General features: G+C 40.8%; 1 protein-coding gene across 1 annotated transcript; it reads right to left on the reverse strand.

Moving 5' to 3' along the window:
• Positions 1–218: 218 nt before the first annotated feature.
• Positions 219–13,949, reverse strand: wsb1 (WD repeat and SOCS box containing 1). Its single transcript, XM_062473987.1, has 9 exons — positions 13,541–13,949; positions 12,623–12,791; positions 10,549–10,826; positions 7,522–7,653; positions 6,936–7,036; positions 4,100–4,272; positions 3,451–3,564; positions 2,472–2,579; positions 219–2,240 (listed from the first exon to the last, which is right to left on the reverse strand). Exons 1-9 carry the CDS (start codon positions 13,578–13,580, stop codon positions 2,078–2,080), a joined length of 1,278 nt encoding a protein of 425 aa, XP_062329971.1. The 5' UTR covers positions 13,581–13,949; the 3' UTR covers positions 219–2,077.
• Positions 13,950–14,339: the final 390 nt, after the last annotated feature.

Raw genomic sequence — 14,339 nt, forward strand, 5'->3', positions numbered from 1 at the left:
CTAATATTTACTGCTGCTTACTGCATTCATTTGTGGTTGGTTGTCTGGTGAGAAGACATAAACCACTTTTAGGATTACCTTTACATATATCTGCCGTGTTGAGTATTTAGTGCTTTGACTCATTCATCTTGCTCTACATACATCAGCAAAGGCTTACTAATACAAATAATCCATACCCATTTAAGAGAAACCACACCTAACAGCTTTATAAAAAAGGCTTCAACTGCACTGCACAGAAAGATTTTCAAGTTTTAGCCAACAAGAAAACAAACTTGTCTGAATGTTGATAAAAGAGATAAAGGCCAAGAAGGTTCCTTTGGCTTCAGCACTGACATTTGACAAAAAGTTATTGCCAAGAATGTTTAATACCAACCATGTATCCACTTCTAATTGGTCAACAAAGGACAACACAAGCAAACTGAATATAAATAGTTTTCCATTTGTAATCCTTCTTTGCAAACTTTCACATTATTTATTTCCATTTAGTCATATGAAATGTCTGCATATTATGTTAGAGCCTGTAAAAGGCTGGCTTCACATTCAATTACCCAACCATATTTACAAATGGAAACATATTCTTCGGAAAGGTAACCATACTACAGGTAAAACAAATTGAGTTTAATTACTTATTTTGAATTTGTGGAGTTTTCTGCATGGCGAACAGATGCATGGCTGAAATCCTCCAAAGCCAGATAGGAAGCCCGTTTCTCCCTATTGTTACACATAAACAAGTCACTGATTGGACGTAACTAGCCAATGAGAAATATCTAAAAGAGAAAGGCAAAGAATTTGGCAAATAAAACTAAGATGGTGATACTCATGATCAGTGATCACGAGGGCTCTTTTCTGACATACAATCTCTTAAAGACCTAGGGCTTTTTACCATTCACAATTTCACAGTCATGGTCTGACCTCTAAGAGTACAGACTACATCCTTATCTCTTAAGACATCTTGTGTCATTCATTTACAGATGTTCACATTAGAAGAGAGAAAATATACAAAAAGGAAACCAAGAAAAAGCACACTAGGCTCTCTGATATGTTTATATACAGGTATATATATCTATACATACTATAGATATACATAGACTTGCAGACTTGGAATTGTCTATATATATATTTGTACAAGAAAAATTAACTCGACAACTATATTAGACAACTACATTTTGCCATCTGAGGTACTTGCTATTGTTTGGCCAAGCAAAACAAAAGCTTATCGGCTACAGGATTTTGGGGGGGGGAGGAAGCAAAGATTTTGAGGAAAGCTTGTAAAAGGGATTGTTCAACAGTAGCTTCTTTAGTCAATTAGCTATATCGACAGGTTTGAAAAATGAAATACACTTTTGATGGTTTGTGAGATTTTTCAAGGTAACTTTGGGTAGCATTGAATAATCCCTTGATGAGCTGGCACAGGCATGTGGAGAGGCAACCTGCCCCTTGTCCATGAGGACCAAGCAGGCCCTCCTGCAGCTAGACACACATACAGTATACATACATATACACTTTGTTATCGGTACTGATGCTCACTGACACACTTTTGTTTGCACAAGAACTTCTCTCATTCTCTTTCTCACACACACACACCTAAATTTTCCTCTCTTTGAGCAGTAAAGCACAGCTTTGGGGATGTAAGAATTTGATATGCAGACATTCAATCTTTATAGTGAAGCCAGCAGTTGAACGATTTCTTTCTCAGCAGGAAAAAAAAAATCACTTCAGCTCTTTGTGTGTAGTCTTAAGTTAAAGTGACAACTGGTTGGTAAACAGAAGAAGTTTCTGCATTGGCAAGGTCTAAAACCAGAATAGCGGTGACCCTTATAGATAGACGCATCTTGGCAGTGACAGGCCACAGAAATAACTTAACCATCATAATTCACCACCACCAGCAAACAGACTGGAAGTAAAATCAAAATAAATAGATAAAGAGGTGGCCTCATCAAAGAACAGCAGAGGAGGGGGCCCAGATGGAATCACGTTAAGAATTGTGGGGGAGGGTGTCTCTTTCTCTGTATTTTTCTAGAAATGTTAATAACTCAATGGTTTCCAGCATACTATGGGCAGGAGGGCAGCATAGGGGTTAAAGGATTTTGTAGGACAAGTAGTCACGGAGGGGTGTGGGGATGGGCAGCGCCTGCACCTGCTGAGTGGGCATGACTCGTCGCAGAGCCATGCGGCACAGATGCTGCAGGCTGGCGGTGCTACGAGGGCTCTCCCAGAAATGAACGCTACCATCTCGGGTCCTGAGAGAAAGACAGAACACAGTCATTCATCTGTCAATACATATCTTGGAATGCAGTCCAGATCAAAGGCAATTCCCTGCAAGTTTAGAGAAGTTTATGCGTGTGACCACTCAAAGTACAGCCTCCCATTTTTTTAAACAAAATACTGTACACGATATTAAAATAAAAGCTGTGCAAACTGGATCCTACTGTGTATGTTTGGTTTTAACTGTGTGTGTGCACATGCCATACCCAGCAGCTAGGACACTCCCATCAGTTGAGAAGGCACTGCAGATACCATTAGTGAGGGGGGCAGTAGCCTGTGGGGACCTCTCATCGATGCTCCAAAAACGCACCAGTCTACAAGAGACCAAAAATACGTCATGAGAGACAAAACAGTCACAGGGAAAGCAAGGAACAGAGAAGGCTACCTTTATACAATAGTGGCAAAATAATAAAATAATGATGAATGTGAGCAAAGCTGACAACATTTCAGTTTCAATTATATACAAAATGTTAAGTTTTTTATGTCTACTTTTTTAAATTGACTTTAATATAACTTTCTACCATAAGCATTTTCCTCTTATACAAACTCAAACTGGTCCTAACAGCAGCCATGAATGGCTATAGTCTGAATCTGAATACAGTGAAATACATGTTCTACATCGGCCATTTTGTGAGCAGTTCTGCTCCCTTTCTTCTCCCTCTCACTTGGCCTATGAGGGCCTTCTGTGCAAACACTTAACAGTCTAGCCAATGAGAGGACAGGGCGTGGCGTTGTAGAGCAGGAAATGGGGCATCAGTCGGTGATTAATGGTTGTCATATGTGGGTCATGTGACTACTCCCAACAGAGCCCTGCAACAACAGCTCCACACTGCCTGACTCAGAATCCATTAGGCTTGTAACTCCCTCACCACATAAAAACACTGAAGCACAAACCAGGGTTTGTCTACAGTAGGGGGAAACTGTTTACAGAGTAGGCGTTTATGCAGAATTTTTTTCTTAAAACATCTTTGAAAACGGGTTTGGAAAATGATTTTAAGCCTACATTCTGCATGATTAACCTCATAGCTTTCACCTTATACTGCAGCACCAACTTCTCCATTAAAATAATTTGTATTCCTTTATTTAAGCGTATACATGCCACTTGTCCTGGTAAGGCCAGTCTTAATAGAGTATCCTAGACCAGGGCGAAAATGTAAGTAACTTATCATCAGGCTTGTTTCCTACCTATCGTCAGTGATGCTGGCGATATGGCTCCCATCGTGACAGAAGGACACCGAGCGTACCCAGCGATCGTTTGATCCACCTGCAAAAATTGGGGATGGAGGAGGGAAGAGGTGCCTGGAAGACAGAAGAACGAGAAGGGTCAGTTGAAACTAAAGCCTTTCTTAGGATTTGCTTTTTTAAACACCAGAATAATAAGAAAAAAACAATACACATATATAAAAAATGACATTATGGTGCCCAAAAAACTAAAAGCCTTCCCTCCCAGAGCTGCACAGGTTAAGTAGTAGCACACTAATGCCAATTGGCTAACACCAATACCCGTAACTATAACTCCTATAATCTGTAATGGAAGGGTAATGCTTGAAAAGAGCTGACTGTTGAGTGAGACTTTTGGGCCCAGTGGTTTGTTTGGTACTGAATTTGATAACAAATCAAGCCAATTCAATACTAAGCTAGAAAAATCTACAAACATTTGGTGAGATCAGTGAGAGGTTGTTTGCAGATAAGTATCCAGAAAATTCAGTTTTAGTGAAATCTTTATTTTAGGTTAAATATAGTATAGGTGGAGGTGGTGGTAATGTGTAGTGTGTGTGTGTGTGTGTGTGTGTGTGTGTGTGTGTGTGTGTGTGTGTGTGTGCTTGCATCTCACCCCAATTCCAGGATCATGGTGCCAATGTGGGGGTCCCACACGATGACCCGAGTGTCGTAGGAGGCAGTGGCCAGCAGGGCTCCATCAGGTGAGAACTCGCAGGACACCACATCATTATGGTGACCTTCCAGCTTCTGAATCAGGGTATATTTATCCATGTTCCAGAGGAATACCTGCACAAGAATAAAGTCCATGTTACAAACAGAAAATAATTTGAGCAATGTCACACACACACTGAAATGTTTTTCTAAAATTGGTAGTGATAACTTAAGACACAAACTAAAAATGTAATTAGTCAACATAATAAAACAGGAATAATTGTAAAAATCAATCATTCTATGCTTAGTGTCATGTCTTAATAGCTCATCAAGCCAAACAGCCCAAATCCAGCACATGCTACATAAGTAGCAAACCTATTAATACAAAATGCTACTTTTGTTTCTCTTTATAAAGTTGCCAGTACAGTTCCATACTATTGACTACAACATATTATTTACAGAGGGTTATACAGTATATATGTATATATCAAAATCTAAGTAATGTTTTTCTTACAATACTATTATAGCACTATAACATTTCCTTCAAATAAAAACTATACAGATAAAGGAGAAAATAAAACGTAAAAAAGTAGTGACTTAAGGTAACATAATGTTACTCCACTGGTTTCCCCTTTCAGAGTTTTAGTTCACTTGTGTTTACAATAGGCTCACACCTCCGGCGGTAGCCAAGAAGAGACAGATACTGCAAGAGAAAAGAACATTTGATGGCCAAAAGGTTGATGCCTTTGGCAACACACGCACACACAATCACACACAGTCACATTCAGCATTTTTCTTTACAGTCAGCCATGGTTTAAAACTTTGCTTTGCTCCAGTGCAATGCATGACAAGATGCTTGCATGTTTAATGACATATTTGAACGGGAAGTAGAATATGCTTTGTCATGTATTTAAGTATATTCTTACTGTTGCAACTTCCTATTTCCTTAATCAAAACAGAACCCCAAAAACATTGCACTTGAGCAAAAGTGTAACATTTAAGCTAAAGCAGCTATATGCCATACCACAATCTGGCAATGTCAATTATTTGGCTACTCTAGTTTACTCTAGTGTTCTGCTCCACCCTTCTGTAAGCACTAGTGTTAAATGAAAAGGCTCCCAAGGCTTGAGGCAACTGCCTGCATTCCAGCCCAGCTGCAACCGCCACATACTTAACATGAGAAGACTGACAGCTGCTAAAACTGCATGAGGGGGAAATCAGCTCCAAAATGGCTGGCAAGTGGCAACAGTTATAGTTTCCACTCCTGTATTGGCTGACATTTTCTCACTCATATTACTAGTAGCTTTCTATTTTGGAATGAATTCATTTGTTCAGTGTTGGCTGGTAAAAGTTTTAACTGCTTTCGAAAAGTACAGCTGGCATTCCGGCACCTAGGAATGAATTTCCTCTAGAACTCCCAATGTTCATGTTGTTGCCTCAGATAAAGGCACAACTGGGAATTCACTGACTTGTGCATTTGTGTCACTTCAACATTCTTATTAAGTGAAGCAGTGTGTGTTGGACAAAGGCAGACATTTATAGGGATGCAGGCAGTCTGCCGTCGCACAAAGAGCCCTTTCATTTTCCATTGATGCCAACAATGCCCTGAGCCCTCCACGCCAAACCTACTACAAAAGGGACAAAGCAGGCGTGCCAGAACAGAGAAAACGGGCGTTCTGCAGGCTGACACTGTACCCTAACCACACACATGGGCCCAGGGGAAGAGTGACCAGTGGGGACAGGGAAGATCTAGATTACAAAACTACAGTGACTGAAGTGCTGTCTAAAACTAACTAAGAACATTACATTTCATAACTGAAGGTCTGTGACACTGACAATGTAACTGATAGAAAGTTTATTGGGGGACAAAAACGACTGGATAAATGTGAGCTAATATGCTGTAATACTACAAGTTTGTAGGTAAAGATGGGATTGTGGTGGGGTTATGGAGGAGAGATGAAGTTCTGAGGGGGGGGGGGGTGTTAACTGCCATCGGAATGACTTTCAAATTGAAATGAAAAAGGAGGAACTGCGACAGCAGAGGTAGACAGACACGGAGCAGCACCTACGTACGGGACGCCCTTGCGGGTCAGGTGCCAGGGTGCCCCTTGCGGGCACAGTACGTCCCCAGGCGCTGTAGCACCGATGCCCCTGCGTTCTGCACCGGCTGCTCAAATGTCAGCGCGGCGCTCCCTTCAAAACCACTCACACACAGAAGCTCTGCCACCACCTGTGACAGGGAAAGCAAGACACACACTGTATGGACACATACAGCCTAACATACAGCCTAACAAAGCCTAAAACCCTGTATAATAGGGAGAAAGTAATGGCTACATTAACAGCCAAGTTTTTAGGGATAACGCTGCATTGGGTTTGTCTCTTCATTAAAAACAACCAAGTGTTCATGTACTGGGCCGTCAATATGAGAATGAGGCAATAGCTTTCGATAATACAGTGTATCTTGCTTTACTTCAAATTAAATTGATTTGGCAATCAGTACATGGAAAGTAGAATTGTAGCACAAGGCTCCAGCAAATAATATTAAGCCAAGATGGTATACATTTCTTTAGTCTGTATGTTTCTGCAGCAAACCCTCCAAAAGATACAGGCAGGTTGGAGTGAGGCTAGTCATGACACTCAGCGGTAGGTCAAGGTTTTATAGAGGTGGCAATGGGGCGGGGGTGGAGTTTCATTGGTAGGTTCATTGAGCATTACTAGGCACAAGCAATAGCACACAGAGTAGAAAACCAATCCATCTCAGAAAAAGAAAGGAGGAGAAACCGAACTGGAGTACATACCGATTTACCAGCTCCGACAGAACACAGAATGGAGGAATCCGGGGAAAAGGCGCTACAGTAAACCCAGTGCTGATGCCCCCGTAACACCTTCATCATATTTCCTGTGACACAGGAAAGAAAAAAGTTAATTAAATGTAACATGAAAGTATGTAACTACTGGAAATATTAATTCACGTTGTACAGGATAATTGGGCTATGAGCTCAGTTAGAAACATTCCGTCTTTCCAGCTGGGAGTGGTGTGTTGTGGGGCAAACGCAAAGCTGAAAGTACCAAACTCCCATTGCTTGTGTTATGAATGCCCTGTACAAGAGTCTGGGTGATTTGATCAAATATAAATACTTATTAACACGTGTGGTTGTTTTTAATTGGCATGAAATACAACTGGAAAGTTTTCCCAACTAGGAATGCATGGCAGAGCGTGATATACTATAGGTAAGCCCTACATTTTCTTTTAAGGGACTTCCTGTATGACTGCCTGAGCCTCTTTTAAAGTCAAGGTACACATGAGCAGTTGAAAAGAGGAATATTGGTTAAAATGGTCAAATGTTCCACTCAATAATGGCTTGGAATATTGCACATTCTTACCATCATCTTTCAGGTCCCACACTCGCAAGGTCTTATCTCTGGAGGCGGAGACAAGTACAAGGCTGCCATCGGGGGCAAAGGTCAAGTCTCGTACTATATCGGTATGGTCCATTAGGTTCAGCAACAGCTTTCCTAAAACGCACAGTCAAAACAAGAAGAACATTAGATTCAGCAACAGCTTTCCTAAAAGGAACAGTCAAAACAAGAATGTGGGAAAAGATGAGATTTACTGCACTAATACGGTTACTCTCAACCCTCCTGAACAAGTAACGTCTTGAGGAATGTGGCTTGTGGATCAGAATGTGGCAGGTTTTGTGTATCAGAATGTGTCATGGCTTGTGGATCAGAATGTGGCAGGGCTTGTGGATCAGAATGCTGGGGCTCCCTACTTAAGGGTTTTTCGCAGAGGGAAATTGTGTTGAACATCTGGGTTTAAATCCCTGTGAGCAGGAACAAGACAGTCATCTCTTACAATCACGGCCCGTATCGGATTCAAGACTCTGGCACTGACCTTCCGAGCGGTGAACGGGACTGCACCCGACTACATCAAGTCTCTCCTCCAGCCTTACACCCCCCCCCCCCCCCCCGCCACCTACGGTCTTCTTCTGACAACCGTCTGGTGGTCCCACCGCTCAAGAGCGCCCGGTCCCAACACAAGCTCTTCTCCTGTCTGGCCCCCCAATGGTGGAATCAACTCCCCACCTCCATCAGGGACACTGACTGTCTCCCCACCTTCAAGAAAAGGCTCAAGACGCACTTGTTCCGGGAGTACAATGGCACTTAGGAATGCTTGGCTGGACCTGATGTTAGTTTCCTCCAGGATCACAATGACTCGTATTGAGAGACTTGTTGCTCTTGTTGGTTAGTTGTAACGGTTTCAAATTCTTGTACTCACTGTGAAATATTTTACTGTTGATTGTTTTTTCTACAGGTACACTGTTGCACTCTTGTGGGAAGTTTCATGTTGTTCAATTGGAACTTGTTTGACTGCATGCTCTTATGGTTCTTCCCTTTGGCACTTATTTGGTTTTACACAATGTATGCTTCATTTTTGTTGGCTGCTCGCAATGTTTGGGGCTATCTCGTTGTTATGATCAGTGACCTATGCTCTTTTGTAAAGCTCTCTCTTGGAAGTCGCTTTGGATAAAAGTGTCTGCTAAATGCATAAATGTAAATGTACAATAGTATACAAAATAATTAAGATGTGGGTAAGATGAAATCTGATTGAATAATACAGATAAAGTAACAAAGAGGAAGAACAGTTAAGAGTATTGAGAGAGTGAGAGAGAAAGAGATGGAGACAGAGAGGGAGACTTATTTACTTGACTTTGCAAAAGAACTAGGTGCAGTTGAGTGTGAAATTGGAAGATTGAGGGCGTGGCACTATTTAGACTCTAAATAATGCCACGCCCTCGCTCTAAATTTTAGAGCGTCCTGTCTACAGTCAGATCTCAGCACTGAATGCCCTTCAGCCAATTGGATATGGGCTACAACAAGTGCAATCTGAGTAATCCTGACTTAATCCCTGCAATTTGTTGCTTCCTGATACCTGTGTCAAAACACCAGATTCATTGAGAACTCTTAAGAACTCCTAAGTCAGGTGCTCGCTAACTCAGCTATTTCATGAAGTCTTTAGTAGTGTAAACATAAAATATATTTGTGTAGGTGAAGCCGCCAAATCGTTTTAGAAGTGATCCCGCCTATAATTGTAAATTAATAAATAAAAAAGAACCACTATGTATTCATGTAATATTCAGCCCAATTGATTTGGACTGGGGGAATAGTCTAAAATGCATGTTAGTGTTGCTAGTAGCAAGCATTGTGTGTAACGCCCTCTTGTATAGAAAAACAGCTATTTCCAGACTGGAGCTCAAGTTAGTTCAAGACCTGAATAGATCTCATAACTCGACACCAACCCCGATACTAGGGTTCTTCATCAGCTAATGACAACTTGCCTCTTAGACCAGCCCCTCAAAAGTCACAGAGTAAGTCTTAATCAAGTATGTACAGCTAAAAGTATAGCCTACAGATTAGTTCAGCAGACCAAATACTCAAAGTACAATGAAATTATTACACGCCTGGCAAAAATTGCTCCTATGCTACCTCCTGTAACAAACTCAAAGTTTCTGCAATTTACATCAATATAATCTTGTTACAGATAATCTGTCCACGCTGTTTTCAAAATCAAATGTTACTGTTTTGTACTTGTCACATATGTCCAGAAAACAAAATGCCATAGCAAATTCATGTATGAAGATTTTTAGGTCTGTACACATTCAAGCTCAAAAGGGCTGGGCATGAGTGAGGACTGTGTACGTGTGTTGGGGAGTGTGTACAAGTGAGCCAATGAGCTTCTGAGTGAGAGGGGGCCTGTCAAGTTTTGAACATCAGCCATGTAGTCTGCTCTTGCAAAACAAAGACTGGGGCAGGATCTGGGAACAAAGATCATCAATCAGGTGTGGCCCAAAAAAATATCGCTGAGAGGATCTGCATCTAGACAAACAGCAGCAATAAAGCTATAACGTCAGTATCTTATATAACACTGACTGGGTATGTTTGTGTCTCTTCCTGGATTTGGAACAGGAAACCTAAGGATGTGGCTGGCGCCAGGAAGGGCTGTGAAAATGTCCAGATTTGGGAGTGATCTGGTATTTCCAATGAGCCTTCCCTCTTTTACGTTAGGAAAAAGCTAGTTTTTTGCTAGTTTTTTATCTCCATCAGGAAGGGCTTACGTAGCGCAACCGGGATTAGTCTACTCTAATTAATGACTGCTATTAAAGGCCCTGCAGCTCTGCAACATACAATGTCTCAGTCAGTTATCAAGTATTCCCTTTCAGTAGTAGGCCTATATCAAAACTTTAGCATTTGAATTTGATTTACTACAAAACCTGATTATTTGAATTGATCAAATTAGGCTGCAAGTAAAAAACTCAGGTCTGAACACAGGGTTGTTAATTTCCCTTAAAACATAGACCTATTTATGATTCTTACTATAGTTAGAGCCACAAAATGCCCCCAAAGTCTCACCAGTGTAGACATCCCAGATTTTGATGCGTCCATTGTTGAGGCCTGTTGCGAGCAGTAGTTGATCCTGGCCAAACTTGAACCGGTGCCACTCAATGTTGACGCAACGACTCTGCTTCTCAGGAACAGAGGAGCCGAAAGCAAGGCCCCAGACGACATCGCCACAGTCGATGGTGTGCTCCCGGGGCTCGTAGGCAGGCATCACCTGACTCCCTTTGCTGTTCTGCCTTGACAAGTGGCGAGGGCTCGCCCCGTTGGTGCCCTCTCCATGACCCACAGAGCTGCAGTGAGGGTAGTGATATAAGAGGGGATAAGGGACAGAGGACAGGACAGAAGGTAGGGAAGTGTGGAGGGAGAGATTGATAAGTGACATACAGTCATTAATAGTATTCATGTATGCATGCATGGCAGCATTGAAGTTTCGTGGCAAGGGGCCATCTGTACCTTAACATATCTTGGTCAGTGAAATTTGTACAATATTGCGTAGTGCCCTTTAGCAGGCTGACTGACAACAAAGGTTGAATGGGCAACTCGTGACAACTGAATAATTAAAAAAAATCACATTCCAATCTTACACAGCAATTGCTCAGAATTGTTCTGTATTGTTCCAAGACATGTCACAGTTGAATTTGAGTATTGAGTGATGTGTTTGAGCAATGTTCAACAGTGATTCTCAAGTCTAGTTGGAAAAACAATTCTTATCCAAGAAAAAAAAAATCAGGCAAACAGACAAGATCTTCAATTGTTTCAAAGTTTGGGTCTGATCGTATGGGTCTAAAAGTATCACAAGGCCTTATTGAGCAGAAAAATGGCTCATTCGGCAGCAAGGCAGCAGATAATATACACCACGTGTCCTTGGCAGTTTTGAACCCCAACACAGTGAGTTCTTTATGCTTCCTTCTTTGACGAAGAGAGCATGAACTTCTAGAAAAATCCAGGAGATAAGTCGACTGCTCTGACGTTGTCATAGAATGTTGGAGATGCAGTTCTATTGATTCAATGTTTCTTATCAGTTAACAACCATTTTTGAAACTTTACAACTTGACATGTTTCCGATAACAGGGCAATACACCTTTGAATATGTTTAACAGCAAAAGGATGTGGTTCTATAAAATCTCAAGCTGTAATGTTTTTCTTTCTTGTGCCAAACTTTTCTAAGCCAACACCCTTTTTATTACAACTGAACTGTTTTAGAATAGCTTTTTAACCTGGTAAACTGTTCACAGATTATCCTAGATTATGTTGTCACATTTTTAAACAAGCTTGTGAACAATCATTCTTTCCACCTTCAACTTCATTATCTGCACTCTTAACAAATATGCTCTGTAACTGAAATTAAGTTTACCCAAAAGTTAATTATTTGAACAGAAGAACTATTTGTTCTTCAAAAGACAACAACGTGCAAAAACCAGACTAGGACGGAAAAGCCAATACAATAGACCACCTATTTCCACAGGTACAATAACCTGCTGGAAGAGAGTTTTTAGTTAAACAATGAGTTTTACCCTATAGTGGCCTTTGTAAGTGTGCAGAAAGGTGAGATGCACCCGAGTGACCTGCTTTAGTAAAATACTACAGAAGGGTCGCTAAAAATGATATGAATGCTGGACATGAAGGAAGGCATGTCCCAGCTGTATGAACAGTGGGTTTGGGGCAGTGAGCAGCATACATCACTTCACTATACAGGGCTCCAGACTAACTTGTTGCCTTGGTTGCACTGGTGCGCCTAACTTTTTTATTTAGGTGCACCAGCACAAAAGTTAGGTGCACCCAAATTTTTCCTTGCGTCGCCACAATTTCAAGGTCACCTTTTTATCACGCTCCATATACATTCATACGTATATATTATGTAAATGATCTTAAACAAGAATAAGGTGTAGTTTAGTCGCACCCGCACACATTTTGGTCGCATAGTGCGACCAAATTGGTCGCACTCTAGAGCCCTGCTATATCCATTTCCTCCCTTTCTGGACCTGGCAATGCTTGTGAAACCATGTTAATTAGAAATGTGAAGCCCTTCTTGCCACTGTAATATACAAATACACTTTTTACTGGGTACGGGTTATGGTCTACTTACAAATTCTTCAGGCATTTTGACCAAGGAACAAGCCTCACAATACGATGGCCTTGAGACCAAGCAAAGTAGGAACCATCAGGTGCAAACGCTACAGTCCAGGTCTCCCGACCGGACTTCTGCTCAAAAGGAGCAACAGGCACTAAGAGTTCACCAATGAACTTTGCCTTACCTGTAAGAAAATTTTTATTTGTCAGACATAACTTAATTGTACCAACACATCCCAATTCATGGATTACATTTAAATGTTTAACTCAACAACTGATATGACCTAAGAATTATTCATTCAAAGCTTTCAGGACAAAACATTTTTTGTACACATCCCCTGTACACTATAAGAATTAATCAAATAAAAAGTTACAAGTAATCAATTAAACAGGTGCATATTGTGTGAATGAATGTGGCTTCCTTGACAGAAAAAAAGTAAAACTTTTTTGTATTCATAATTACTGAAGGATGAGTCATACTGGCCTACTGCAGTAATGGCACTGACTAGCCTGGGAGGGGGGGGGGGGGGGGGGGTAAATAATCCAGATAGGGAACCTCCACTTTTATCTATAGACTAGGCCTACATACATTATTTATTAAATCAATATAACGCTATACACAAAAGAGAAATTATGTACAACAGATTTTGTTTTTGTTTTTCTATCAATTGTAAAGACAATTCGCAAGAATATCCAAGACTAGCGCCGCGCTAGATGTGGCTACCATTATATGTATGTATTTAGCCTATATTCATATTGCTGTAACATTCTTTATTTCAGGGACATACACTATTACGTAGGCAACTATATTTGACTATAATGTATAGAAAGTTTTTATAACATTATAAAACAAATGTCAAATAGACTAGCTTTAATCATTCACATACTTAACAACCCCTCCCCTAAACAAAACAGTGAAAAGGGTCTTCCTTACCTATTTCATTTTCGTTTACAGAGTCTGGGAAGCTTGCCATCTAAATAGAAACTGGATCCTAAGAGAAAAACCTAACAGTTAATAATAAAAAACAAAAAACAGTATCCAGAAATGTAGAACCTAAAAGGGCTCTTGAATGTAGCAGTGAATACCCCTCCTGGGTTTTTTCTTTGCCTGTACCCTAGACTGCCGCACGTACGATTGTTCTCAGTTCAATATCGCGCGCGCTAAACGCAGCTATGCTAAATTGTTGCTTTTTTCTCCTCGTTGGTCGTAAGTCGATGTAGGCCTATGGTATATTCTATTGTTTTTATTATTTATATTGCTTCGGTTGAAAGCACTGTTTGACAAAATATCTCTGGACACGAGTGCCGTAGACGCCTACGTTGAAAAACAAAGGTCTCTGACTGGATAGCGTCTATTTCCATTCACTGGGAGGGATCATAGTGGGAGGGCTTTTCGCTACACGTCAGCACTGTTGCCAAGGAGACTGTTGCCAAAAGCACCTCCCCTTACTACCCCATGCTCTTGTACACAGGAAAGATGGGCTTACCATTAGTCTATTAATCCGTTCAGAGCCAACATTATTTCATTTTTTGACATTTTATTCGTGTAGCAGATTTCTTTTTTTTTAAAGCGACATAAGCTATAACAAACATGGAAAGTATACATGCGAAGATCGAGGATCTGAAGTGTATAGTTCTTACAATACTTAATGACATGAGTCTTTTGACACTGTTATAAATAACAGAAAGCCAATTTATGAATAAAAAATGTTTACAATGATTTCTCTGACATC

The sequence above is a fragment of the Osmerus eperlanus genome, chromosome 11, assembly GCF_963692335.1.
Source record: "Osmerus eperlanus chromosome 11, fOsmEpe2.1, whole genome shotgun sequence".
NCBI classification, from domain to species: Eukaryota; Metazoa; Chordata; class Actinopteri; order Osmeriformes; family Osmeridae; genus Osmerus; species Osmerus eperlanus.